General features: G+C 32.9%; 4 protein-coding genes across 4 annotated transcripts; 3 read left to right on the top strand and 1 right to left on the bottom strand.

Moving 5' to 3' along the window:
- Window positions 1–1,940: 1,940 nt before the first annotated feature.
- On the top strand, window positions 1,941–4,714 carry LOC122578264 (protein SPIRAL1-like 1). Its single transcript, XM_043750181.1, has 3 exons — window positions 1,941–2,041; window positions 3,380–3,695; window positions 4,477–4,714. Exons 2-3 carry the CDS (start codon window positions 3,411–3,413, stop codon window positions 4,555–4,557), a joined length of 366 nt encoding a protein of 121 aa, XP_043606116.1. The 5' UTR covers window positions 1,941–2,041; window positions 3,380–3,410; the 3' UTR covers window positions 4,558–4,714.
- A 543-nt stretch (window positions 4,715–5,257) lies between these two features.
- Window positions 5,258–7,886, bottom strand: LOC122579231 (transcription termination factor MTERF15, mitochondrial). Its single transcript, XM_043751352.1, has 2 exons — window positions 6,368–7,886; window positions 5,258–5,590 (listed from the first exon to the last, which is right to left on the bottom strand). Exon 1 carries the CDS (start codon window positions 7,854–7,856, stop codon window positions 6,570–6,572), a length of 1,287 nt encoding a protein of 428 aa, XP_043607287.1. The 5' UTR covers window positions 7,857–7,886; the 3' UTR covers window positions 5,258–5,590; window positions 6,368–6,569.
- Window positions 7,887–8,676: 790 nt separating this feature from the next.
- On the top strand, window positions 8,677–13,397 carry LOC122610640 (RHOMBOID-like protein 12, mitochondrial). The gene is made up of 15 exons (XM_043783609.1): window positions 8,677–8,680; window positions 9,091–9,257; window positions 9,613–9,732; window positions 10,272–10,379; window positions 10,841–10,885; window positions 10,978–11,022; window positions 11,114–11,158; window positions 11,251–11,295; window positions 11,387–11,434; window positions 11,749–11,760; window positions 11,852–11,896; window positions 12,001–12,045; window positions 12,294–12,395; window positions 13,070–13,108; window positions 13,240–13,397. Exons 1-15 carry the CDS (start codon window positions 8,677–8,679, stop codon window positions 13,327–13,329), a joined length of 960 nt encoding a protein of 319 aa, XP_043639544.1. The 3' UTR covers window positions 13,330–13,397.
- Window positions 13,398–15,039: 1,642 nt separating this feature from the next.
- LOC122578889 (RHOMBOID-like protein 12, mitochondrial) lies at window positions 15,040–20,186 on the top strand. The gene is made up of 8 exons (XM_043750938.1): window positions 15,040–15,584; window positions 16,623–16,746; window positions 17,570–17,689; window positions 18,423–18,533; window positions 19,189–19,233; window positions 19,307–19,411; window positions 19,500–19,541; window positions 19,638–20,186. Exons 1-8 carry the CDS (start codon window positions 15,244–15,246, stop codon window positions 19,725–19,727), a joined length of 978 nt encoding a protein of 325 aa, XP_043606873.1. The 5' UTR covers window positions 15,040–15,243; the 3' UTR covers window positions 19,728–20,186.
- The last annotated feature ends 7,388 nt before the right edge of the window (window positions 20,187–27,574 follow it).

Below are 27,574 nucleotides of genomic sequence, written 5' to 3'. Positions count from 1 at the left end.
TTAAAAAGGTTACTAGCAAATGCTTCGATGTCATCAAGGGCCGTACCCCAAGTATATACATACTACATACGCCCTTGCATTAAAAAATCGGGGTGAGATTTCCTAAAGTTAGTATTACTTGATGGGTAAAGTTAAAAAGATCTTCTCAACTTTACTCCTAAAGTTTTCTCAACTAGAGAAGATCTACCCATCTATCATATTGCAACAACGATTATACATATAAATAATTTTAGAAGATGTGTAATACTTTAAGGTTGTGTATGTTGTATCCTCCCAAACTTTATATTCATCACTTTTGAAAGCAGGGAAAAGGATCTTTTTATGTATGTTCACGTACAATAGTTTTACTTTGACTAGCCTTTATCGTTAAGTGTTAAATAATCTTGTGATTTTGATCATGGATTAATCGGTACTTATATATAGAAATGGCAAAAAAAAGGGTTCAAATACACCGAAATTGCGATAAAAAAAAAACGGTTCCTCAAGAACTGGTTCCACTTTTAGATCCAAAAATTGGTTCCGAAACTGGTTCCAAATCGGTTCGGTTTCGTTTTTTGGTAAAAAAAACCTTAAAAAATTGGTCAAATGTTGACTAAGAATCGGTTTCAAATCGAATTTGGTTCCAGTTCTTCCAATCAACGTTGATTGGAACTGGTTCTGGTTCTGGTTCCAAACCGGTTCTCCCAAGAACCGGATTTTGGCCATACATGCTTACTACATAACGGTCTACAAAAGTGATGATTTGATAAATCAGACCCACCTGCATTTCTTTATAAGTTTTTATTTATAAGATTGTTATTAGTATTTTTATCTAGGTTATGTATGTGAGATAAACAATGATTGGCTACAAATTGACACCATTTAAATCATTTTTATTCCTTTATAAAAACTATAATCCCTTTTTTCTTTTTAAAAGTTTTATAAGAAAGTTAATTCTAAGACTCAATTATCTTTAATGAATCTCCTCATATAAAAAGAGCCATTAAAAAAAACTCAATTTGTCATTAATCAACTAATTTGCACCTAAACAATTATTTTATTAAATTACACTTTAAGTCCTTATATGCTAAATTATTCCCACTATCACCTTAACATAAATTTTATCTATATCAACTTATATCACTTGATAGTCGATACCAACCTACTAATAGTTTTTACCACTAGACCCCATTCTCATCCAGTCTAGTTGTATTAAGGGGGAGAGGAGTGGTCATCGGCATCCTGGCGGCATGCCTAGCCCGTTGAAGAAACACCGACGCCAACAAAACGGCATCCCGGCGGCATGGAGGTCGACAGGCTTTAAGCCCTGCGAGGGATGGAGGAAAAAGAGACGTTGACAGCGTGGGGCCAGGAACGTTGGGAGCGTTGTAGCATTAAAAAAAAATTTGTTTACCCCTTTGTCTATTAAATTTACAGGCGTTGTATATATGTATATATATGTATGTATATATGCAATAGGGAAGATGAAGTCAAAACTATTAAATTTAGATTTTTCATTTTAGCTCCTCAGACTTTTACTTTTTTTTACAAAAAACTTATCATAGTTTTCAAAGTTGTATTTTTATACCTTGACTTAATATAAGTAATATATTTTGTTTAAGGTTATGTTTGTTTGTTAATTTGTTGTTATCAATTTAGTGAAATGATATATTTTTATAATTGTTTGATCAAATTAAATGAATAAGAAAATAAAAAAATTTGGGAAAGTCGAGAAAGTGATGAATGCCATTAAAAATGGTTGGGAGGGATGGTTGGAAGGATTGAAAAAGAAAATTGAGTTGGAGGTATTTGATTGATGAAATTTGGGAAGGATGAAATTTTGAGAGACATGACTCCTCCACTAAAAGAGGAATGTGCTAGTTAACCATCATAATTTTTTTTTAAAATTATGATTAAATGTAAAAGAAAAAAAAAAACCAACAAACGAGGGAGATATATATTTATTTTTTCCCGTCACTTTACTCTTTTTGTTGAAAAAGTTGAAATATATACAGTAGTATTTCTCATTTCCGGTCCAGATCTGATCCCAAAAACCACACAGGTAAAAACCCCCCTCTTTCTTTCTCTGAAATTTCCTCTTCTATTTTCATTCCAATCAATTAAAGTTTCTTACTTTGTATTAATTACGTAAACATAGATCTAACATTTTTAATAAAGAACCATTTACAATTAAAAATGTTTGTGCTTGGATCAAAATTGTGAATGTACATGTCAAACATTATATGCTGCTGTTGTGTTTTATTCTTTCAGTAATGATGAATCATATATTTGATTGTCTTTATGTCGTGTTGGATCTATCTCACACACTTTAGTAGTCATAGCAAGATTTTTAGATAATTGTAATGCAAGATATGAGTTTATACTAAGCTCATTGTTTTAGTTTATTTAAGTAGTGTTTAAGCTAGTTAAGGATCGTTTAGAGCGTAATTCGGGTCATTGTGGGTTCATCGGTTAACAAGCTTAGGTACGCGGTTATACCTTTTTTTTGAAAATTTTCTTTGTGTGGTTATGTTGGCTATGAATTCACAGGTACCAAGCTCACACGGTCACTCACGAGCTTGGACCTGGTGATGCGTTTTGTATGGAGACTAACTCTGATTGGGATTTGAACCTTGGTGATGGTTATCATCCCCCTAGGAAGCTTAATACCAGTTTGTAAGTTAAATTTTTATTGTATGTGTTTGCGAAGGGCCTTTTGGAGCTTAAAGTTTCGATTTTCTTAAGTGAAAAAGAAAAAGCTGTTATTGGGAAAAAACGACAAGCCCTAAAGTTAAGTTTTTGAAAAAGTCTCGGCTTCTAGCTCTACCTATGAGCTCCATCTATTTATGCCTAACGTACCCTATGTCTGAGTTTCATGTGTATTTATCTGCTGTTTTCATTTTGGAGTTCCAATTCCTAACTTTGGTGATTTAATCAAATTGGTTAAAATCAACTGTCTAAAACACACGGCTTTAAGCGTTAATTTTGGTTTGGTTTTTAATGTTGTGGCTGGTGATAGATCTCTAGCAATTTGAGGCTTGTATTGCAATCCAATATTGACCTAGTATATTTTTTACAATGGTATGATACAAGGCTCAATATTATTAACGTGACACATATACATGAGTGATAGGATCGTCTAAAAAACTTATCTTGAACTCTTGAAAAAAAGTGATCAATTATAATCATTTCACAATACTGTTAATGATGAGTCTTGAGCCACCAAATGCTTATTTGACACACCCTTGGTTTGCATTTGGGTTATATTGTTATAAATAGTAATTGTTAGTGTAGTATTGTGATGCTGTGAAGTTTGGGCTATCTGCTATTCTGCTAAATTGCATCGGTGTTTGTTAACTGATAACATAATTATTGTTTCTTTCATCATCATGGGAAGCAGGTTCAGCTTTTAGAATATCAAAACAGAGATCATGGGTCGTGGTGTCAGCAGTGGAGGAGGACAAAGTTCACTCAACTACCTTTTCGGTAGTGCAGGTGAGCCAAAGCCCGCCACAGTTGCCACAGGCAATGCAGAGGCCCAAGCACTGGCTGCACCGAGCCAGGTCAATGTTGCGGCTGTCAGCGAGCCGACTCCTAAACCTGTGGCGGCTGTAACACCGCCAGATATCACAAAACAGGTTCCAGCTGGCATCCAGAGTAGCAAGCTTAACAACTATGTCCGGGCTGATGGTCAGAATACTGGCAACTTCCTCACGGTATGATTCTGTTGAATCTCACTTTGAGCTGATTATGATTCTAAGCAGAACTTGTGGAATTACAGTCTCAAACTTTGTACTACATGAGGTTCCGATATCTGTGGAGTAGATGATTAGGGTGTGTTTGGATATGCACTTTTTAAGTTTTAACTGATCGTCTGATGTTAAACAATCAAAAATCAAATAATTGGTTACGACACAACTTGCCATGGGCAATAGTGTTTGGATATGCATTCGTTGATCCAGGCCATAATCTACAAACAAGTAGAAATATACAGAGAAGGAGATTATGTCTCTAACGTGTTGTCGATTGTTAATTTTGGAGTGGGGTCATGGGGCATTTGGAAGAACCAGAGTTGGCGAGGAACCTTTACCATCTGAGCAGGCTACTAGGTTTGCTTGATCTACCTCCTTACATAATGGACTGGTAGGGGCTGCTGGAACTTCAACCTTCTGTAAAAAGGACATTCTTGTAGATAGGTGGTCTTGTGAAACATGAGTGGACATCTCAAGTTATATTAAACTATAGGTCGTGAGAGTAATTTTATCTTATAGTATGGTAGTTAGTGGCAGAGTTGCAGGCGGTATGAAACTGATTATTTTTAAAGATTAGTTTTAAACCCTTGGCTAATCAGAAGTAGTATCGGAGTGTCCATACATAAAAAATTCTATAGTTAAGACTTCAAATCACAAACGCTATACACTGTTAAGCTAGCATGCCTCGTCAACTTTTATTTGTTCTTGTTAGCTTGTCTAAATTATTTAAAAATATGTTGTACAGGACCGTCCTTCAACCAAGGTTCATGCTGCTCCAGGGGGAGGATCTTCCTTGGGTTACCTGTTTGGCGATGGGAGCACTTGATATCATCGTTTGTAAAATATAAAATTTCAAGTATTGTTTGTTGTTGGTTTGAATCCTTGGTGTGGTTTGAAGATTAGAAATCCTTGTTTTGTTGCGACTTTGACATTGAGAATTGTAATCTATGTTAATTTTAATCTCAGATGGTCTTTCTACAAAATTTGTGGCATATTACTGTGATATTTTGCTTTCACATTTTGCTTCATGACAGACTCTAACCAACTTTATAATGAGATTATAAGCTGACAAACTGCATGAACACGGTTACATAAGCCAATAGTAGATTTTGTAAACAAATCGAAGGTTTTGATGTGGATTTATAGCAAAGGGTATGAGACCGGGGTGAGTGAGATGGTTGGCATAACACACTGGGCTCCCTTTAACATGGTTGTATACTTGTATGTGATTGGAGACTTTAACTCACAAATATCATACTAGTTTATATGTATGCCCTAAATATTGCAGTTCAAAGGTCCCTAAATAAGAATTTAGTTTTCGTTGGTAGTGGGCTCCAAGATCATGCAGTCTGTACATATGCACTAGTTGTAATTACTTCCAGGATTATGTATCCGATGAGTGTGCTTGCCGGTCAGGTCAAATGGTTTAACCATTGATCTGTTCCTGTCTACTTAATTTGTTCGGAATCAAGTTAAAACTCATCAGTAGTCAACATTGTAAGAGATTGTACCTTTAACCATTTTACTGATAAGAAGAATTTCATCTATATCCTCGTATAAAACATCAACATTACATTGTAATATGAAAGTAAAACACTATATTGAGTGCTAATTAATATACTAAATGAATGTTCTGTCCTGATAGTTTGTCTGCAAAGGAACTTGATTTTGCAGGCCACAGAAGAAGTGACCCACTGTCAAAGTTACAAGAGATTGGGAAAATTCGAGAGAAAACAATTTGATTATATTTACAAAGACCATCCATGTGATCTGCTGTTGATCATTGTTGCAGGTCTCCAATCATTTGTTAACTCAAGTACTGGAAGCCAAAAACAAATCTTCCAAATCTTTGCATAATCCTGTAAAACATAATAAGATAATGTTAGTGTCATACATTCAATGTTATCATCATTATCAGATAGATCTACATAACTTCGATGATAAATTGGGATGATGAGTGGAGGTTTTGCAATCGACCATAAATTTGGAGTGGATGATTGATTTTCATTGATTTGAAACTGACCTGAATTGAATCAAATAATTATATCTGAATCCTTTTCATGATCTCAATTTGCAATTTTAAGGGTATGTAATTAGGCATTATATTTGGCTTTGGTTTTAATTTCACCAGAGTTAGAAATTGGAGGGTTAAAGCATATTGTTTAAAACACAGAACAACCTAAATCTTTTTAAAATGCTAAGATTATGATTGTCGTAATGATGTGTTCGTAATCATAAGACATACTCTAATTGTAAAAAGACGAAATTTTTTTTTTTGGGTCAACCCTACCCAATAAGATGTATTCGACCTGTAAAAAGTAATTACCCATTTTGAATATTACCCAACCTGCCCACTTTGCCACATCTAACCATGACCTTCAAAGCAAAAGTCAACCAGCATACAAATTTATTCAAACAAACAGTGCATTGTATTATGGATCAAGACTTGAGCAAGACTACTGATCAGGATTTTACCACATAAGTCAACAATAAGCAAACAAGTTACTTGTCAAAAAACAACTAACATAAGATTGATTGCATTTTATAATCATGAAACTAGTCAAGGTAGAGCATATAACGATGCACATACATTTATATGGCTAAATTTACAAGATGAAGTGTCTTTGAATTTGCACCTTGCAGTAATATGGTTTTTCTAGAGGTTGCGAAACGGGAGACGAGGCAAGTTGGGTCAGGTTCAAAACATGTAACTTCTCTACGGTTCTGCGTGTGCTTAAACAGGTCGGTTGAATTGAGTAAACCCACCAAAACAAATACAGCCCGCATTGACCTGTTTCTATACAAATAGGTTGAAAGTGCCACCTCTAGGTTTCTCCCTCATCGAAGTTGTTCCATAAAAGACTTGATGTTCTTCACATCTGCCTTTGAATCTGGATACTTCGGAGGCTGAAAAAGCTTCCACAATCCTTCTGGATGCCGGCTCCTAACCTTAACATCTACAAACCTCCCATATATCTTTTCACACTCAGGATAAGGCTTCACATAAAGATTATAAAATCTCAACCTACTAAACTTAACCAAAGACCTCAATCCCACCTCATCACCAATCCCACCTTTTGATCTCAAATGCTCAATCACATTATATCGAGGAACAATCTGTTTCTCGAAATGTACCCCTAAATATTTCGGAACTTCAACCAAACACATAACATCAAACCTCATTGTGTTCACTAAAAACTCGATCTTTTCATCAATTTCATTCAACTCATACAAAATCACCCTCGGCTCTCTCCACAATACACTAAACGCATCTCTATACGCCAACCCATGCTTATGCAAACTATCAATTCTCAACTTAACTTCATACACAGCCCTAAAGAGCCCATCTTTTAAAATCTTTTCTTTAACCGGCACCCTACATTTCAGACTATTCACCATTCTCAAACACTTAGACAACTCTCCAACTTCCGCCCTCAAAATTTCCGGGTTCCTAACAATCTCTTCCCTAATCTCATTAGGACTAAAGCCCATTTCTGTAAACTCACAAACCAAGGGCTTCAACTTATTCTCAACCCCAAATCCCAAAATCTTCGGATAACGATAAATAATCGAATCTATCTTACTTCTATGAATTCCAATTCCTACCAAGAACTCAACTTTTTTCCAAATTTGTTCTTCATTCATATTAATAACCAAAGGGTATTCCTCTAAAACCCTAATTATAGTCCCTAAACTAAACCTAAAACCCCTTAAACACTCAAAACTTTTCAAAACATCATCTGGGTACAGCTCAAATCTTCTAGAAACTTCTAAAATGTTCTGAATCAAATTGGGGTTTTCCAAAAACCCTAATTTAGAAAAACCCAGATGCCATTTTTCAAGAAAATTGATATCTAAAACCCTAGGACAGTTATATACAATGGAAACAAGAAAATTGTTTGAGGATGAGAATAAAGATAGGATTTTTAATGACTTTTCTATCTGGGTAATGCTTGAATTGAGTAAAAATTGATTGTTCTTTAAGAAAGTATCAAGATTTTTAGATGGAAATCCATATTTTTGAAAAAGATTTGAGTGGGTGCAGATTGATGATGAGAAATTAGGACATTGAAATGGGGTTGATTTAATAGATTTGAGTGTTTTTGTTATGATTCTAAATGCCATTTGCTAATAGTGTGTAATCACAATCAGTCATCTCTTCACTTGTACTCTTGCAGGGTGTTCTGTTAGTTTAGAAGTAACATTATTTTTACTGTTTTTTATTTGTGGAGTCCGTGCCGTATCAACATCATTGATGTTTACGAGTCACTTGCACTAAAAATGAGTCGATAAATTAGGTGATTCATTTTTGTTAGTTGGACCGAGTCAATACAAGTTGTAAGCTTATAATTATTATAGTTAGATACTATGGTTATATATTAGATATTATATTATATTTATATTGCATATGTATTTTTAATACTTTTAATTCGAACTTTGAGTTATCTCTAGTCACCAACATTAGCATAAAAAAAAATAAAAATGGATAAATAACACATAAATCGAGGTTAAAGTGTATGTTTATAACTCAAAAATATGTAATCATTTGTAAATAAATTAAGATAATCAACTTAATTTGTTTCAATAAACATCATATATAAAATTATACAATGTACTATATAAAAATGTTTTGACTCTTACGAGTTGAGTCACGAGTCAAAAATCATGTTTCCCAGTCGAATCAACAACTATGATGATCAAAAAATAATTTAATGCTAAAATTTTTTTTTTGTTAAAAGATGTTGCAGGTTCAATTTGAACACAACCTATATTAAGATCCTCTTTCTCTTAAAATCCAAGCAAATTAAAGATAAAATAAACAAAAAAGCATAGAGCATGAATAATAAAGTAATTATATAAGAGTATTAAAAATGAATGTATTAAAACAATATCTTTTTTCTTTGTTTGTAATTTGTTGATCAATTAATCTAGCAAAATAAAGTACATGGGTGATATGTGCATTGATGTATTAGCAGTAGAGTCTTTATTAATTATTAGGATTTTAGTTAAATTATTACTCGCATTAATTTGTGTTATTAGTTAAGAGACATGGTCGTGTAAGACAGTTAGGAGTCATAGCATAAGTAGGAGAGTAACAGTAATCTATCTATACTATTTTATAAAAAAAATAGCCTCTTTTATTTATGAAAGTGTTAAAAATATGTAATATTTTCATGACCCCTTCAAATATTTCCATACGCTACCCATAATACTACCCATAATGAACTTTGCAGTTTTTATACTCGTATTTTATTGTTTTTTCAGTTTAAAGAATCAATTTTGTTAGTTGTCACTTGTCAGTCTAATCAAACTATACTTTGATCCAAAAAAAAGAATATGAAAGTATGATCAATTAAAGCATGTTCACATCTCATAGTGTCTGTTCAAATATTCACATTCAGGTCGGGAAATTCTAGAAGCGGATTCACAACTAATGGTGTGTTAAAAGTCCTGATTGGAACAAATTTGGCTGTGTTTCTGCTGTGGAGAGTTGCGGACACAGACTTCATGAACAGGAACTTCACGGTAAATTCCTTTTTGTTAAGTTCTTCTTAGAACATCGTGATCTAGTCCCATAGGTATCAAAGTTAGAAGGTGCAATTTTGATCCATTTATGTATGACTGGGCGATTTGTGTGCACTATGTTTTCTTTATGGGTCATACGGGTAAAACAAAAAAGAAGTTGAGCTTTTCTGGAGATTATATACCATTACGTATATATTATGATATTTGTAATCATATTTGTTCATTGATTGTTTATCAATCAACCAGTACTATAAATAGTAAAATACCAACCTTTACATCTTACACATCCACCCAATTTTGCTAGTTCCTAGTTAGCATTACTGTTATTGATGTTATAATCATTTCATTTGTTCAGATACAACTGGACAACGTTAAAAGTGGAGCGTACCATACTATGATAACTTCTGCTTTCAGTCATGTTGAAGCTAAACATTTTTTCTGGAACATGCTTGGGCTTTATATGTTTGGAAAGAGTGTAAGTTCATATTCCTGAGAAATTTAATGCAGCTTTCGCTCTTTCTTACTTCAAGAACAGTTAAGCTATCAGCGTACCATTTGCAACTATAAGTATCATACTCTCAAAACCTCTATTATATGCATCAACTTTTCAGCTTTTTCTATTGTATGTATTGGTCCTCTTAAAATTTCTAAACTCCTAACATGGCACCAATTGTGATGAGAAAGATGACAACTTGTATGGCTGTCACGTTAGGAAAAAAAATACTTGTTACTTGACGAAGAGGTACCATAATACATACAATGGCAACAAATTGAAGGTTTGATACAAATGATAGATGATTTGAGAGTTTGATCCATACAATACTGAACCTGACAAGAATAATACATTTTCATAAAATTTGTCCCTTCTGAGAAAGAGAACTTTTTTGTATGCAAGTAATCTCTATAGTATCATTTCTTGTTTGTACAACCCATCTAAATCTCAATAAAAAGTTTGTTATATATGACAACCTTTGTCAATGGGTTTATTTGTCTTTTTGATGCGTTATTCGACAGATCGGTCATTGTGTCGGGCCTAAATTTCTGTTGAAGCTATACCTAGTTGAGGGTTTCTCTGGTTCGGTCTCCTTCTTGATGCACCGTGCTATTCTGGCCACTTCATATTAAGGTATAATTGTCTGTGACTCTTTTTGTGCATATTATAAAACTGAGTGTCTAACTTGAACTTGTAGTAGTTAGTTTTTTAGGTATGGACAAAAATCTAAAATGATTTTGAATATGGTTAGTTACCCTTTTAGAGGTTTGATTATCAATTTGATCCTTGCTGCAACTGCAAAACTGATTTATGTGAACAAAATTAACAATTAATATTAATGATTTGTCCATGTCTATTGGGTATAATTATAATTAGTTTCAACGAAATGGAGTGCTAATTCAAGTCTCAATAAATAAAAATAGATTTTCTCATAAGTTCATTGTTTTTAAGTACTTCAACAATGTTTCTTTTGGTCATTTATCAATTACTCCCTTAAGTAATCACAAAAAGTCGAATGCTATGTAAATATTTTTTTATCAATTAGCAAAATTGCATCAAAGACATTTAACTATTTGTTTGCCTTTTACAGGAAACACAGATAGCTGCACTTGATCTTTCGAAGGCTGCAGGACTGGTACATTAACATGCCCTTTTTCTCAAAATCTGGCTTATTTACATGACATACTTAGAACTTCTGCCATTTCACTCTTTGTTTGCCAACTACAGGATACACAAAGAGTTGAACTTGATCCATCAAAGGCTGCAGGGCTGGTACATTAACATGCTCGTTTTCTCAAAATCTGGCTCGTTACCATGACATACTTGATGTTCCGACATTTAACTATTTGTTTGCTTGCTACAGGAAACACAGACAGCTGAACTTGACCCTTTTAAGGCTGCAGGACTGGTACATTAACATGCCCTTTTTTTCACAAAATCTGGCTCATTTGCATGACATACTTGAATTCTGCCATTTCACTCTTTGTTTGCCAACTACAGGATATACAAAGAGTTGAACTTGATCCCTCAAAGGCTGCTGGGCTGGTACATCAACATGCTCGTTTTCTCAAAATCTGGCTCGTCACCATGACATACTTGATGTTTCGACATTTAACTATTTGTTTTTCTGCTACAGGAAGCACATACAGATGAACTTGACCCTTCGAAGGCTGTGTTGGACTTTGTAATTAGTTTAAGACTTGAGGGATGCAAAGTGTAAAAGACAATAAAAGGAAACAACATGTCTGTTCAAGTAAAGGGCGGCAGTTTTTGGGTCTCTCTTAACAAACCGACATGAAGACTAGAGACGTGATGTTTTGAAGCAACATGATGGTCCAGCAATAACCGCCACTTAAAACTAGTATAAATAGGATAGTTTCGTTTTAATTTCGTTATCCAACTCTGTAACAAAAACATACAGTGATTGTATGTTTGTTCTTCGTTAATAAAGAGTGATTCTTTGTTGATATTGTGTTTGATTACATACCTGGGCAACAGGCTGCAGGACTGGTACATTAACTTGCCCCTTTTCTCAAAAACTGCCTCATTTACGTGACATACTTAATTTTCCAGCATTTCACTATATGTTTGCTTACTACAGGACACACAAACGCTTGAACCTAACACTTCCAAGGCTGCAGGACTGGTACTTAATATGCCCATTCTCTCATATGCTGGCTCATTTATATGACCTGTAGTTGATTTTCTGACATATATTTCAGTATTTGACTATCTGAATGTTAAATACAGGATACACAAACGGTTGAACGTGACCCTTCAAAGGATGCAGCGCTGGTATATGATTGTTTTGTCAAAATCTTGCTCTTTTATATGACATTGATGCTTAAAACACATCATATATGACTTTTAACTTCAAGTTCTAGCTCATTAACAAAACCATATTTACAAACAAATCTGTCATGAACGACGGACCAATGACATTAGTTTTTTTCTTTATGTTCTCTCTCTATATTCATTATTACATGTCTTTAATGTTTTCTACAAATGCTTTTTGTAAGTGTAATATTTCTCTGTCATTTTAGGGAGCAAGCGGTGCAGTGACTGCTATCGTATTTCTTGATTTACTTCTTTTCCCAAAACAGATTCTACTGGTTGACTTCATACCACTCCCTGCTATATTGGCGGTAAATCAACTCTCATATCCCTGCAATACCAAATCGTGTATATGAAATCTCTAAGGTTAATGTAATCATGTACCTTATACGTACAAATGTGTCAATATGGTACAAGCTTGCTAAAAACAAGTAAAGTCATGTTTGTAGATGTGTACGAGTAATAATCAAATAAGATTCAAAATATGTTCACACTAAAAGTAATGGATTTTTGAAACTTAGATTTGGCTAATTTTACTTCACTTAGAAGTGTGAAAATTTAGCCAGTTTGCCCATTCTTTTAAGTAAGAAGTTTTAACCAGTTTATCCACTTTTAGAAAATTAGAATAATAGAGATTCCAGGCTCTAACGTGACCTCCTTCATGGATAGCTTCACTGACTGCTCATTGCCTGTGCAATGTTTCTTGAAATTTTGGGGTAGCGACGTAGCGTCGTGCAGGTTTCAAAGGAATTCCGGGTCAATACAACAACAAACCAAGCTTGTTTTCCTATAATTATAGAGATTCCATAAAATTTGCCACCACAAACTTTCTGATGTAAATTTCTAAGCTTAACAAGGTCTTTAAATGTGTTAATAATGGTAAAAAGTAATTACATTTTGTTAACTTGTAGGGAAAGAAGTTTAGTTACCTTTTTTTTTTTCCTTCTGTATGTCATGACTTTTTTGCTTCATGTGACTATTTCAGGCGATATATATAGTTTATAAAGATATTGAAAGAGTAAAGGTATGATCCTAAATCTGATATCAACAATCTATTTACTCAACAATGCTAGTACAACAACTTAAGAAGATTATGTGAATAAAAACCAACATGGACCATTTATTCGTTTGTAACGTCTATTGTTTACAATTCAGAAAAACGATCGAAAAGTTGCTGGATTGGCTTATCTGGGTGGCGCTGTTGTTGGAGCAATAGCTTGGGGACTATTAAGAAGACGATTATGAAACCTTTTCATCTATCTAATATCTAATCTAGCTTTTATCTGACTTAAGTATATAGTTTCTGTGGTAACTTTCCGTTGTGTTATCGTATATAACTTTTACATCCATTTATCTCTATATCATTCGACAAACAAGTGATTAGCAAGTCGGGTCTGTTTCTCGTCTTGGCAACTTATTGTATACGAGTAGACTAATGGTTCTTTTGTCACGATACTTGCAAATTAGTAAGTGTAATGGATGTGATTAATGCTGTTACAAGCAGATTACTTCAAATTGGAGTATCACAAGATTACCCAATTTACTTCTAACTTTTGTAATTCTTTTTTGAGTTAAATACAAGAATGGTCCCCGTGGTTTGTCACTTTTTGCAACGGTAGTCCCTTTCTTGATTTTTTAGCAACCATGGTCCCTGAAGATATGTTTCAGTTGCAACGGCGGTCCCTCACTAACATGATCGTTAATTAGTGTCGTTAAGTTTCCCATGTGAGTAGCACATGAGGGGTATTAATGTCCTTCCACCTACACAAACATAGGGGTGTTCAAAAGTATTTGTATCCAAACACGTTATTCAAAAATCTAATCCGATATTATTTGAAATGTCGGATATTCAATTTTCGGTTCGGATTTGGATTCAAATTTAGGTAAAGATTTTTGAAAACTTCGGATATTCGAATATCCAAAAGTCGGGTATTCGACTTTTGGATATGCTAAATTTCTAAATCAAATTTCGGATATCCAAAAGGGATATTAGGCCAATCATATCTTGAAAGTTTTAGATATTTCGGATATCCAAAACCTTTGGATATGTGTTCAGATATTCAAATCCACTATCCGAAATTTTGAATATCCGTAATTCGGATAGCCGAATTTTAGGAAAAAAAATAAGTATCCAAGAAAAAAAATATCTCAAGTATCTGAATTTTAGAAAAAAATAAATATCATAGATATTGTCGTATTATTAGATATTGAGACTAACGTTTTGGATACTTTCGAATATTGAAAATAGGATTTTTCGATATCTTTTGATATTTTCGAATTTTAAAAAAATGATAATGAAATCTAACAAAAAAAAATTCTAGATATTTATATATATCCAAAATATTTAGAATTTGAATCCAAAATTTATTGTATCCAACTTTTCATAGAAAATAGGATCGAATTTTCGGATCATGGTTAAGATACGGATACTTTTGAACACCCCTCTGTTTATGTAAGAGGAAGGACATTAATACCTCTCATGTGCTACTCACATGAGAAACTTAATGACACAAACGATTCCGTTAGTGAGGGACCACCATTGCAACTGAAACATATCTTCATGGACCACGGTTGCTAAAAAATCAAGAAAGGGAATGCCGTTGCAAAAAGTAACAAACCACGAGGACCATTCTTGCATTTAACTCTTCTTTTTTTTTAAAACGACAATATTTTAATAATATAAATAAAAAACCGTCTAGAATGATCCCGGAGGTCAAAAGTATCAACTACAAAAATAATCTAGACTACACTAGTAGCACAGACAAAATTGCAAAATAAACGAAAAATGCTCATGTCAATTACTGGTTACCTGAAACACAAGAAAAAACCTGAACAACGAAGGTCGAATCGTCGGTTTTCACTTCGTGAAGAACGAGGCCAACTTAGACTTTTTTTTTGAAAAGTTTAGTTAACACTTTATTTTTGGAACTTGTTCAATTAAAATGAAAAGATAGTACTCGTACATGAGTACGAAGTCAAAACACAGTTTTTTTGTTAACCGAAATCTGTACTCGTACATCAATGTGTTAAAGGTTCCAGTTTTTCATGCCAAAAAAAAGATCATCACTTTCAATTAAGCTTTAGGTTTTTCAACATTCATTTCCATTTCACTTAAATCAATCACTCAATTACACACACACACACACACACACACACACTATGCATAAGCTATTCTCTTTCAAATTGATCTCCAAAAACCCATCAAAATTTGCTTCAAAAACCATAAGATCAAACCCAATTTCCCATCAAAAGACTTCCAATTTACCCCCAAATCACCATTATCATGTGTTCACCAACTACACTACTGTTTCACCAAAAATGCCCACCAACTGTTTGATGAAAGTCCTTTCAAACCCATGTTCATTTAAGCAGTTTTTGCCTAATGGGCTTATGAATTCAAGAAAGTTGGTTGTGGGTTTTGAAAATCTTGGACTTTTGAGAGCTTATTTTAGCAAATATAATTTTCAAATTCATCGACCAACTGGTTATCGTAATACATGGTGATTATGTTTTGTTGTTTATTTCATTAAGTAATATCCCATGTTAATGTAGCTATTTTACATACAATTTTTTTTTGTCATAATAGTCTTATTTATGAGTGCATATTCTAGGTGCTTTAAGCTTATTGTGCATTTTGAAACCAAAATGTGCTTTTAAGGGGTGTATAGATTAGTTTGTATTTTGAGATTAACAGGTTTGTTGAATTTTCGTATAGCCGATAAGCTTAATTTTTTCGTTTATGGGGTTATCAACTTGGGTTTGTTGCTTATTAAGCTAGTAAACTAAAATTGGTCATTTGAATACTTTATGGAAGCAGTCTTCCTACCCTTTAGGCTTTAGTAGAGGTATTCTTGTTTGCATCTCACCTTCCTTATCCCCTCCTTTGACGGAATTGAGTATTATTGTTGTATACTTAAATTGATTAGCTCATAAGGAGAAAAATATGAGCTTATTGGCTTTTTGAGACTTCAATACACCGTTGAAAAATATGAGTGGCTTTTTGAGAATTCAATTTACCGGTAAACCAATAAGCTAACTCACACACCCATGTATGAAATGGATACCTGGTATGGTTTATCTGAAAAAACACTTATCTTTAAGCTGATAAAGTGGAGTGCTGCTTATTTTGAACATACTTCTAAAACCATAAAAGCTTAGGATTGTTTATTTGTGATTGCATTTCCATAATAGATTTTGCGTTAGCAAAAAGATAATGTTTTTTTCTCTAGTAAAACGCATGTAATTACTTTTTGGTTACTTGTGGTTTGTAACCATGATAATCAAATAATATACCCTCGAAATGCAATCTCAAATGCCCTTTAAAAGTATCCATCCTCTACAACCTCTTAATCTTGCATAATTTTAGGAAGTGAGCTAGATTTTCAATGGAGAGAATTAGGTCTCACTTAGTTGTACTGATCATGTTATACTTTATTTATTGGTTTGGTTGAGTAACTGTTAAGTAATCAATGTTGTTGCATCAGCATATTATATTATGTTCACACTTCACATATGATAATATCTTCTTTTATGCACAGGTTATCGCAGTTCAGAAGGAAACTTACAACTGAAGGTGTAGTAATAGGCTTGATAGTAACAAATGTTGCTGTGTTTATGTTGTGGAAAGTCGCCGACCGTAGATTCATGGTGCAAAATTTCATGGTGAGTTCTTCATTTTCTGTTTTTTGTTCTTAAGCATCATGATCTATTCCTCACATATAGTTTAGAGGTTGCAATTTTAATCCGTTTATATGAAAATGGGTCAGTGTGGATTGTATTTGTTTGATAATGGGCAATCAGATTAGATCATAGTTGTCAAAGGCGAAAGGGCACTTAATGCGCAATGACCCCAAATGTGGTCTAGGCTAGAGGCGCAAAAAAAGCACGGCCCGAGAAAAAAAAACGCATTCAAGTAAAAAAACCAATTGTCATTCAAATTGCTAGATAGCATCTGGAAACCATAAAATCATTAAACCAAAACCCTCAAATCAAATTGTTCATCAATTGACAACAAAAAACTTCAAACTAAATTTTAGTATAATCGAAAAGAATTCAATAAAGAAGATAGTTTATGTTGAAGAAAAATATAAAATAGAAGAAAACATGCATACACTACTAAATAACGATTAGAAACCCCCTTATGGAAACCGTTTTTCACATAAAGGATAAAAACAGGTTTCTACTTACATACACTACTAAAAAACGATTAGAAAACCCCTATCTAATCATTAGATATTTAGGTTAGCTTAATTAGAAATTGGTCATATGCATCGAACACGTTAAATGGGTCAAGTGCTGCTAAATATGTGTTTAAATGGTTGTCATTTCACCTGAAGAAGGCAAAAAGTTAGATTACTTTTCAACGTTATAGTTTTTTAATCATATTCAAAATGTCAATTATTTGTTAAATGTGTCTAATGCTGCTAAATATGTCTTTAAATGGTTGTCTTTAATCATCGTGACTGGCGATTTATTTCATTTGTAGATAAGTCTGGACAACTTCAAAAGTGGACGGTTTCATACTTTGATAACTTCAGCTTTCAGTCATTATGATGTTGGACATGTTGTCTCCAACATGATCGGGCTTTATTTCTTCGGGATGAGTGTAAGCATGTCTTTGAATGTTCAAGCAACTTCTGTTATTTCTTAATTTCTACTGTAAGTAGTAGTTCAGTTGAGAATGATTATAAGATTTTCATGCTGACTAAATCGTTCAGAAGCACACAACACGACAACTGTGAGCGTCATTCAGACAATTTATTCTAAAGTTCATAATCATAGTGTTTCTAAATAAATTATTTTATGTACTTGATAAAGTCTTGTGTATATGCATCTACCCTATCATTTTTATCATCTTATTCATGGGCGGAGCCAGAGGTTACTTCTTTCCCACGTTTGGCAGCATTTGTTGTTGCTTAGGCCTACCTTCTTATATCCATAAGTTGAGGAATTTATTTGGGATCATAATCAAAACATGTTTAGCTAGACAATTTTGTGTTTTTCTTTTCCAGCAATTAATACATCAAAATGAAATCTACAATTTATAACTACTACATAAAAATCTTTGAAAACTGATTCTGTTTTTCAGAATGATATATGTTTGCCAAATTGGGGTTCTCTTTTTATTTTTTAATTTCTTAAAAAGATGTAAACGAAAACCAAGTGCTGCAAACCAGAGATTATGAAAAGGGAATACTATATTGTTTCGTCATTGTCAAAGTTATGTGCTCTAAAAGGTGAAGAATGATAATTTATTAAACGGTAGGCTAGTAGCTGAAAGTAAGAACTGGGTTCTGGTTACGTCAACTCTCACAAATCTGGTTACTTTTATTGAACAGATTGGACATCAATTTGGTCCTGAATTTCTGCTGAAGTTGTACCTAGCTGGTGCAGTTGCTGGTTCCGTCTTCTACTTGGTGCAACATGCTTATCTTGCCCTATCATCAAAGGTACAACTCTTTGAACAAAGGTGTCAATTATGTTGCACTAATATTTTTATTAAGTTAAAAAATGGGCTTTTAATTTTGTTAAATGCATAAAACCGCCTGAAGTGTTTTTTTATTAAGTTAGATTATGTTGCACTAATATTTGACTCACAGTTTATCTATAAACATATATCCAAAATTTAAATAAGAAGTGTTTCGTGTCAACCCTACCTGACATGCATTGACCTGTGATATGATCTGAACCCAAAATAACTTAAGAAATGATGTAAGATCTTGACTACAAAGAAATTACAAGATTAAGAAAGTATTGAGTTAGGTTCTAAACCAATTACATGATTACAGACAAATGGGGGAAATGATTACAATGATCTGAAAATCTAAAAGTAATAAATCTTCTTCCTAACGACCTATTTATAACAACCTAACTACTGTAACTAAATGGTACATAACAACCTGCCCCAAAATTTTCCGATTAAATTTCTTGTTTTGACAAAAGTACAAGTACAAAGTATTATTGCATTCTCCCTCGTTCAGTCACTTGCATAGCCAATGTAACAACCTGCCCCAAAATTTGCCGATTAAATTTCTTGTTTCAACTTTCGACAAAAGTACAGGTACAAAGTTTTATTGCATGTTGTGATCTGTTTTCTAACTACAGGAAAGACGGTTGTTTGAACGCGACCCTTCAAATATTCCTGCTCTGGTATGTTTACATTCTTTTTTCTCTCAAATGTTGTTTATCTGTGTGAATTGCTACTCGGAACTTTTCATCTTAGGGAGCAAGCGGTGCAGTGAATGCAATCATGCTGCTCGATCTATTCCTTAATCCAACCAAAACTGTATATCTAGAGTTTATCATACCAGTCCCTGCTATATTATTGGTAAATTCATCATTTATTTTAATGCAATTATCATATGATGTTAGTGCTCAATTATATCATGGCCTTTCGTGTCACGTTATCCTTTCAGGGAATCTTTCTAGTCGGGCACGATATGGTGAGAATATTAGAGGTATGATACTTTATATATGAGGCCATGACAGTTTCCAAAGCTAGTCTTTTGAGATGCATAACTAATAATCATAACTATTATTGTCGATGGTTTCAGGGAAATACTCAAATCTCCGGATCTGCTCACTTGGGTGGTGCTGCAGTTGCAGCCTTGGCTTGGGCACGGTTGAGAAGGGGACGTTTTTGATGTCTGCTAGTCAACCTCACTTTATCTAACTTAGGAGTATAGATTATATTATAGGGTATTATGTCTTTTCCAACTTTCACCCACACTCGGGTCAATTCACAACTCTATAGCACTCATGGAAGTGTCCTATCGAAACCTTTTACTAAACTCTAAATCACCCAGTTCATGGCCTGAAATATCTGGTTCTGGCTTCCTAGCTAAGAATGGATGAGTCTGTTAGTCCTTTGGGTCAAGTGGTCGGCTATGAAACAGCTTTGTTAGGCTTAATTAGTGTGAATTTGTACCGAAAGTCAAAAGCTAATTTGGAGAGGACGTGCATTTTTTAAACAAGACTCTGCTGTCAAATTTATGAAGTGGTCCGACTCTTAATCATCGTAAAGGGTTGTCCCATATAAGTATATAACCCATTTGGCCATTTATATGATGGCCCATTTAAATTGGATTATTTGTTTGCCATCATTTTATGCTTTCTTTTATCTTTAACTTGTTTGACGGTACTTTGACCAATTATTTATTTCTTTCTTTGTGTATTACATATTGCAATAACAAAATAAAAATGAATTCAGTAAACCTAGTACATTATGTTGTGCAAATGAGCCATCCTTGTAATTATAAATTAACGATATTAAAAATAAAAATGGTCAAGTTTTAATTTTGTCCATTTCTCATGATAATATCACTTGTTTAGAAAAGTTTATATCATGTCCACCTTTATGATGACATTAGTTGTTTATATCTCAAAGCTCAAAGCCATAAACTTGAATAGTTGTCGAAACTGCCCGATGAACCATCTTAGTATCAATCTGTTTGAAGGTTGGACCAGCCTGAATAACAATCAGACGAATAATATACGTATATACATTAAGGCATAAGTGACATGCACACCTATAGGAAAGGTCTTCGAGTTGAATGATCAGTCGCCTTTGTTCATCAACTGATCTCTTTCCCATTCATCTAAGTTAAAATAAGGTACGTATACTTATGATGTTAGAAAGGTATTAAGAGCCCACTTTGTTTTAACAAACAAGGTGCCTGAACTCTAAAATTATGTCCATAGGGGATCCACACATACCCGCATTTATTTAATTTTTTTTTTCTTAACTATATAAAATGACCACAAAAATTATGTTGTGAATTGATAACCAACCTTGTTTTGAGAATTGTCTTATCATGGAAACATTAATCTTCGATTAGATGATTTAATCAGGATTGAAAGGAAATTAAGACTCATCTTGTTCCAACTATTATTGTTTTTTGTCGTCCAATTGATGGGCAAATTTGAAATTATCAAAATGAGAATTTGCTTAAAAGAAAGAATTATTGTTTCTTGGTATTGCCTCATTTAGTATTTGTACCTTCATATGTTAAACATATTTGATGAGTGGGATTTATGCAATGTACCTAGACTAAACGAAGAAAAAGGTTTATGTTTAACCCAAGATTAGTTGACCTTTTAGAAAGTCAAAAACATCATTCATCTTTTTATCTTGAGTACATGTCTTAAGTCCAACTATTAGTCACTTTGTCCCGCTTAAATTAGGAGAGTGTTATGTACATTTAATCTTATAAAGTAAATTAAAAACCAAAGTCTAAAAACAAAGAAAATAAAGAAACAAATGAAAAATCGAAGAAAGAAAAATAATATCAAGAACATTATAAAAGACTGTAAATTAACCCGAATCTAATAATAATATTAATCATCTTGTAACTAGTTATTGAGAATTTGGGTGATTATAGTTAGTGCTTTTCAAGAAAACGAAGGATTAGAGTTTGTGATTGTAATTTGTATGTTTGATTTTTTGGATTATCTTAAATCTAACTAGAGGTATATCTCTATCTTTCGAGTTTTGAGGTTAACGTTCATACTTCATACACATTATTTTTGAGAATTTTATTGAAATATAAATTTGAACCTTAGGATAAGGAGTGAACATTACTGCGATTATGAGAGTTTAAACATAGATCCACAGTATGATGTCATCACACACACAAGATTATGTAGACATGTAGTATTAGAATCGTTAAAATAAGCATAGACTCACGGTGTGATGAAATTCACATTTTGTAATAGCTCAATGTTAACATTTTGTAGGTAAAAGGATTTTACGAAATATGCATAAATTATATAGGGAAAAGTGAATATAAGGTTGTCCGGCACCTAAGCTAAGGTGTGGAACCCCTTACATACTAATATTTTATTATTTCTTGTTTAATGAATAAATGCATGGGCCCCCATTATTTTTATGGATTAAAAAAACAATATGTGAGTGTTCCACACCTAAGCTTAGATACCCGACAGCCTTATTTCCCATCCCCATATTATATATATATATATATATATATATATACACTTGTACAATTATTTGATTATTAATTGTAGTAGAGGTACAAGTATAGCTTTTAAATGTTTACTTTTGATATAGTCAAGTTGTTTCATAAAAAAAGTCATTTGTAAAGGTAGTACTAATATGGTCTAGTCAACTTTTGATGTAAAAAAATGTACTTAGATATCATATGTTCCTTTGGACATTTGGAATTTGTCATGAAATAGTGTATTGTGATAATTCGATTTCACGGTATTGTTTTTGCTGTCAAAATCCTACAACAAACCTGGCCATAAATTTATGTTCTTGTTCCATAAACTTACGGTCAATGCAAAAGTCAAAGAAAATACTCCAGAAAGCTGAACGTAAAATATGAATGGAGTTTACGCCTAAAGTTGTAAGTTTACCATAGGTTGCTCAATACTAAAATGAGACTAGACGATTGTTTTAGGTCTCAAAAAATGTAGGGCCTCAATATGTTGTATAATAAACTTAATGTTTGAATTTAAACAAAGTACTATTATATAATTTGCATTGCAGCTTACTGATTTTTGAATCAACATTTGCATCTTTTCATTAATGGTAATTCCATAACATAAGTCGAGCTAACTTTTTTTTGTTTACTTTAATTTATATGCTTATGAACAAACGACTTCGTTTAAGGCTTTCAAAAACCTTAAGCCGTCACTAAAATTTACAATAACCCACTATCAATTAAAGGTCTGCACAACAACAAAAAAAAAAAGACATTTATTCTTAAGACTTAAGAGCGTTACACCTTAATTCCTAGACGACCGTCTACGTTGTAGGCAGTCTATAGTCCTTGCGTATAAATATCTGTGACCACAAAAGTCACATTTTTTTACCAAAGTGTTTTTTAAGATCATCTAAAAGAATGTCGGATGCTCCATATACGACTTCTTAATGACTAAAGATGTATACCAACTGACCAAATCAGGAAATGAATGAGTCCTAGCTCACCTAACTCCACTTCTAAGAGAAAGTCACCCAAAAACTCACTCGTGGCCAAAACCCCAATAGTCATCTTTCATCAAGTATGATGTCGCTGAATAAATCTATACTATCTATTTATACTTCTATACTATCTAATAAAATAAATTACTCTGTTTTTTTTAAAACTTTCTACCTTTGAAAAACCAAAAATACCCTTCTCCTCTATTCAATAATTTAAACTTCTCCAACATTTAATTTAGCTACAATATCATCATTAATATCAATTACTTTTACATTCACTGTCATCGTCGCTCCATTACCATCACATTGTCGCCGTCACCACCACCACAACCTCTGCCATTACTACCCTCACTTCCGTCGCATTGTACGGGCATCAGTCTAGTAATAGAAATAACTAAATCACTTAAACCACTCATCAATATCTTAATCATAACAATAACAAATCGTTAACCACCAAGTTATTTTTTATTTTTTTTAAGTTTACTAATGATCATAAGTCATAACATAATAATAAGGCGCCTAGTGACCCAACCAGTATTTTAGTAACCTGACCACACTTTTTGCAGCGAGGGTCGCTGCAAAAAGTCCATCGTACATACCCGTATACTGTGGACCGACTTTTGTTTTTATTCACTTATTGCAGCGACCTTCGCTGCAAAAAGTGAGGTCAGGACAAAAGTCTACTGTGGACCATCAAGTCCACAGTGTACGGACAGTTCTATATATGTAAACTCGCGTAACGTGATTTTCAAACCACAATCGTTTTCGTTTCAAGTACGTTCTCTATAGGCTTTCAATATATATATGTATATGATCATGTTTTCCTTTATAGATATATAGATATATAGATATACATTAGATTTTCAATATATATAGGTGTATATATGTATGTTTTTCAAGTATATATACATACATATATATATATATGTTTAAATATAGTAAGTATATATATTATATACTAGTTATAAAGGTTCGTTTGTAATCTTTAAAAAAATTTAAGCATTGAATTTTTCATACTGTTTACGTATATGTATATATATTTTAGATGGATTTTGAAAGTATATGGGGCGAAATGGGCGCGGAAGGTTTTGAGCTTCACTTAGAAGAACCTGATGAAGAATTTGAGATACCAGAGGCGGCCCCTCATTTTGACTACGACGCTAGGGTTTTCTACACCGATCAGGTATCCTTGTTAACTTTTATAATCACTTACTTTCCCACTTAATATAAAGAATACTTGCATTAAAAGAAATCACTTTACTTATATGTTTTTTGTACGTAATGTTTAATATTCTTTTTAAACTAATATACTTTACTTATATCTATGTTTTTATATTAACTTTTTAACTAAATTTTTTATACGTCATATTTTTTAACTTAATTTTTATATATAGTTTTATCTATGTTTTTGTTGAACTAATTTTTTATACGTCTTAAGTAGTTTATTTAATTAATATTTTTACATAATCTTGGCTATTTAGTTCTATAATATATTTTTAACTAACTAAATTTTTTACACGTCATATTTTTTAACTTAATTTTATATATAGTTTTATCTATATTTTTATTAAACTAATTTTTTATACGTTTTAAGTAGTTTTTTTTAATCAACTTTTTTACATAATCTTGGGTATTTAGTTCGATACATATATTTTTAACATAATCTTGGCTATTTATTTTAATCAATTTTTTAACAAATTTTAATTTACGTAATTTTTTATCTAACAATATATTCTAACCAAACACTAAAACACCTAACACTAATGACTAAATATTCTAACAAATCACTAACAAAACAAATTAGTGGGCTCCTAACAAATCACTAAATTATCAACAAAACAAAACTAACTATACTAACAAACCTATTAAAATCCTAAAGTAAACTAATATCCCTAACAAAACTAATATGTATACAAAAACTATACTAACATACCAATATAATCAATTAACTATCAAAAACACATATAATAAAAATAAAAAAGCAGAAAATACATACCAGAATTTGAGATGGCTGGAAAATTTAGGGGAGGACGACCGGAAATTCAAACGGCGGCCGGCCAGAATTTGGGGGACGATAGTCGGAAAATCAAACGGCGGCCGGAAAATAGCGGGCTCCTAAAAGTCCAGATGTCGCTGCTAATAATATTTCCCTATGAAGACCGACGGTGATGGCTGGCGATGGTGGCTGGCGGGGGTGATGATCTCGAAACTTTGTGGTAGCCGGATTGTTACAACAAGGGGACTGGATTGTTACAACAAGGGGACTGGATTGTTAAAATAGGAGGTGTTTTGGTGGTGTCGTGGTGGCCGGATTCGTAGTAGCCGGAGGTGTTTTGGTGGATGGTTTTGGTTGAAATTGTAGATGAAAATCGGATGAAAATGATGGAATGGATGGGTGGATCGCTTTTATTCGGAAATTGGGTCCCGGCAGACTTATTGCAACGACCCTCGCTGCAATAAGTGAATTTAAAACGGTCAAACGTTTAATCGCGTGGTTAGTGGAAAGCTGACGTGTCATTGTTTTTGCAGCGAAGTTCGCTGCAAAAAATAGGTGGTCAACAAACTAAAAAACGTGGTCGTGATACGAGGCGCGAATGATAATAAGGCTAATAACAATAATAATAATATATACCCCTCCTGTAACTACCTCCTGTAACTATAAAGTAGGGGTACCAAAAATGTACCATACCTATTTTTGAAAACGACGTCTCTGTAAAATCTTTAGCTGTATCATATGCTTATTGAAGGGGTAGATGCATCCGTAAGATATTATTCTTTCTTCTTGCCTTTTCAACTAAATAATATTCTCGCGAACACGAATAGTTCTGTGGGTTCGTAAAATTAGTATAAAACTACATTAATAAACTTAAAATGAAAAACAATTTTAAGGTTGAGTTTCAACTTTCAAGCTTAAGTTTTAAAGTTCATAGGTTTTATTTTACATTTAAAAATTGATAATTTTATTTTAAAGTTAAGCTATTTGAAGTAGCCAAGTATAAAAATCTCCTCAGTTGAAAGTAATTAATTAATGAGTAAATTAAGTTAGAGAAATTTTAACATTTAGATTGAAATTATAAGTTAAAATTTAAAAATGATTATCGAATTTTAAATTTTGATTTTAATACAATAATCAAGATGCTATCAAATGTACCCTCAGGTTAAATAAGGCGTATCTTTGGATTTTAAATAGAGCTAACATTGCAGTGATTAAATGGGATTATTGGTGCAACAGGCCTCGTATTGGCTAACTGTCTTCATTGTGGTGTTTTCCATTTGTAATTGCTCTTATACTTTGTATTTACTAGCTGCTTGCTAGTCTTTTTAATAAGCAGCATGGTTGGATCAGTGGTAAACACCTTTGTCTCTGGAGACAGAGGTCATAGGTTCAATCCTCATCCCATGCAAAGGTTGGAGGGCTTTTTCTATCATTTAGGTAGAAACTTGAAGCAGCCTCTCTACTTTAATAGAGGTAAGATCTGCCTACATCTTAACCTTCCCCATACACTTACTTACTTTACTAGTCTTTTTAATATCAATAAAATCCATCTTTGTTGTTTAAAAAAAAATAAGGAGATCTCCATCCACTAAAAATATTGGGTGAGGATTCTCTCAGGTTGATACCACAACTTGAGTCAAGTTAGGGAGATCTTGGCCCTTAGATGAAAATCAAAGACCAAGATTCAAAGATGATCTTTTAATCATAGCCCATAATTTTCATTTAAAGGCTAAGATTTTCCCAACTTGACCCCTCAAGTTAAAAAATAACTTGAGGAAATCTCCACCCAAAAATATTAGCCGCAATAAGAAATTTATTTTACATTTATGGACCACCATAAAATAATGCCAAATACTTTTATACAGATAAAATCTTAGATTACAAACTCTTTTTTTTTTAACAGCAAATTATTCCCGTCATTAGCTGGGAGTTTTGTTAAACTTACATCGGTTTATTTATTTAATCAAATCTATTGATTTACTTAATCAAATTTCCTATAAAACTAATTATCTCAACAACATTTTATATGTTGAACGAAATAACAAATACACCATTTAAATGAGCCGGCTCTCAGGTGGTGCATGTGGTGCTATTAAGCCAGGTCCACCTGCTTTTAAGGGCCCATAAATTTTCTACATACATGTATGTAAGTAGCTCTGTAGATGATTGGCATTTGTATAAGGAAAAATTGAGTATGGGTTGTCTCCAATCTAAATGGAAAATCCCTTATATACAAATATTTTAATATTTGTTTGAATTTTAAATAAATACATGGCCCTCAATGTTTTGTATGATTATAAAACCAAATGTGAGGAGTTTCTCATCTAAACTTAGATGGGGGACAACCCATACTCACTTCCCCCATTATATAATTAATATATATGTTTCGTGAAAAAGATAACACTTTAAAATGTAGATCTTTTCATATTTTTCATTTTACTACGTTTGTTATTACCTAATGTTATAATTTACCTTTATTTTTATAAGTATTTTTTTTTTTAGATGACAAGTAAGATTTTTACTTATGTGTCAAATTGTTAAAATTTTAGCTT

This window comes from Erigeron canadensis, chromosome 8 (assembly GCF_010389155.1).
Source record: "Erigeron canadensis isolate Cc75 chromosome 8, C_canadensis_v1, whole genome shotgun sequence".
NCBI lineage: Eukaryota > Viridiplantae > Streptophyta > Magnoliopsida > Asterales > Asteraceae > Erigeron > Erigeron canadensis.
The sequence above is the reverse complement of the archived record's forward strand: the minus strand, read 5'-3'. Positions and strand labels throughout refer to the sequence as shown.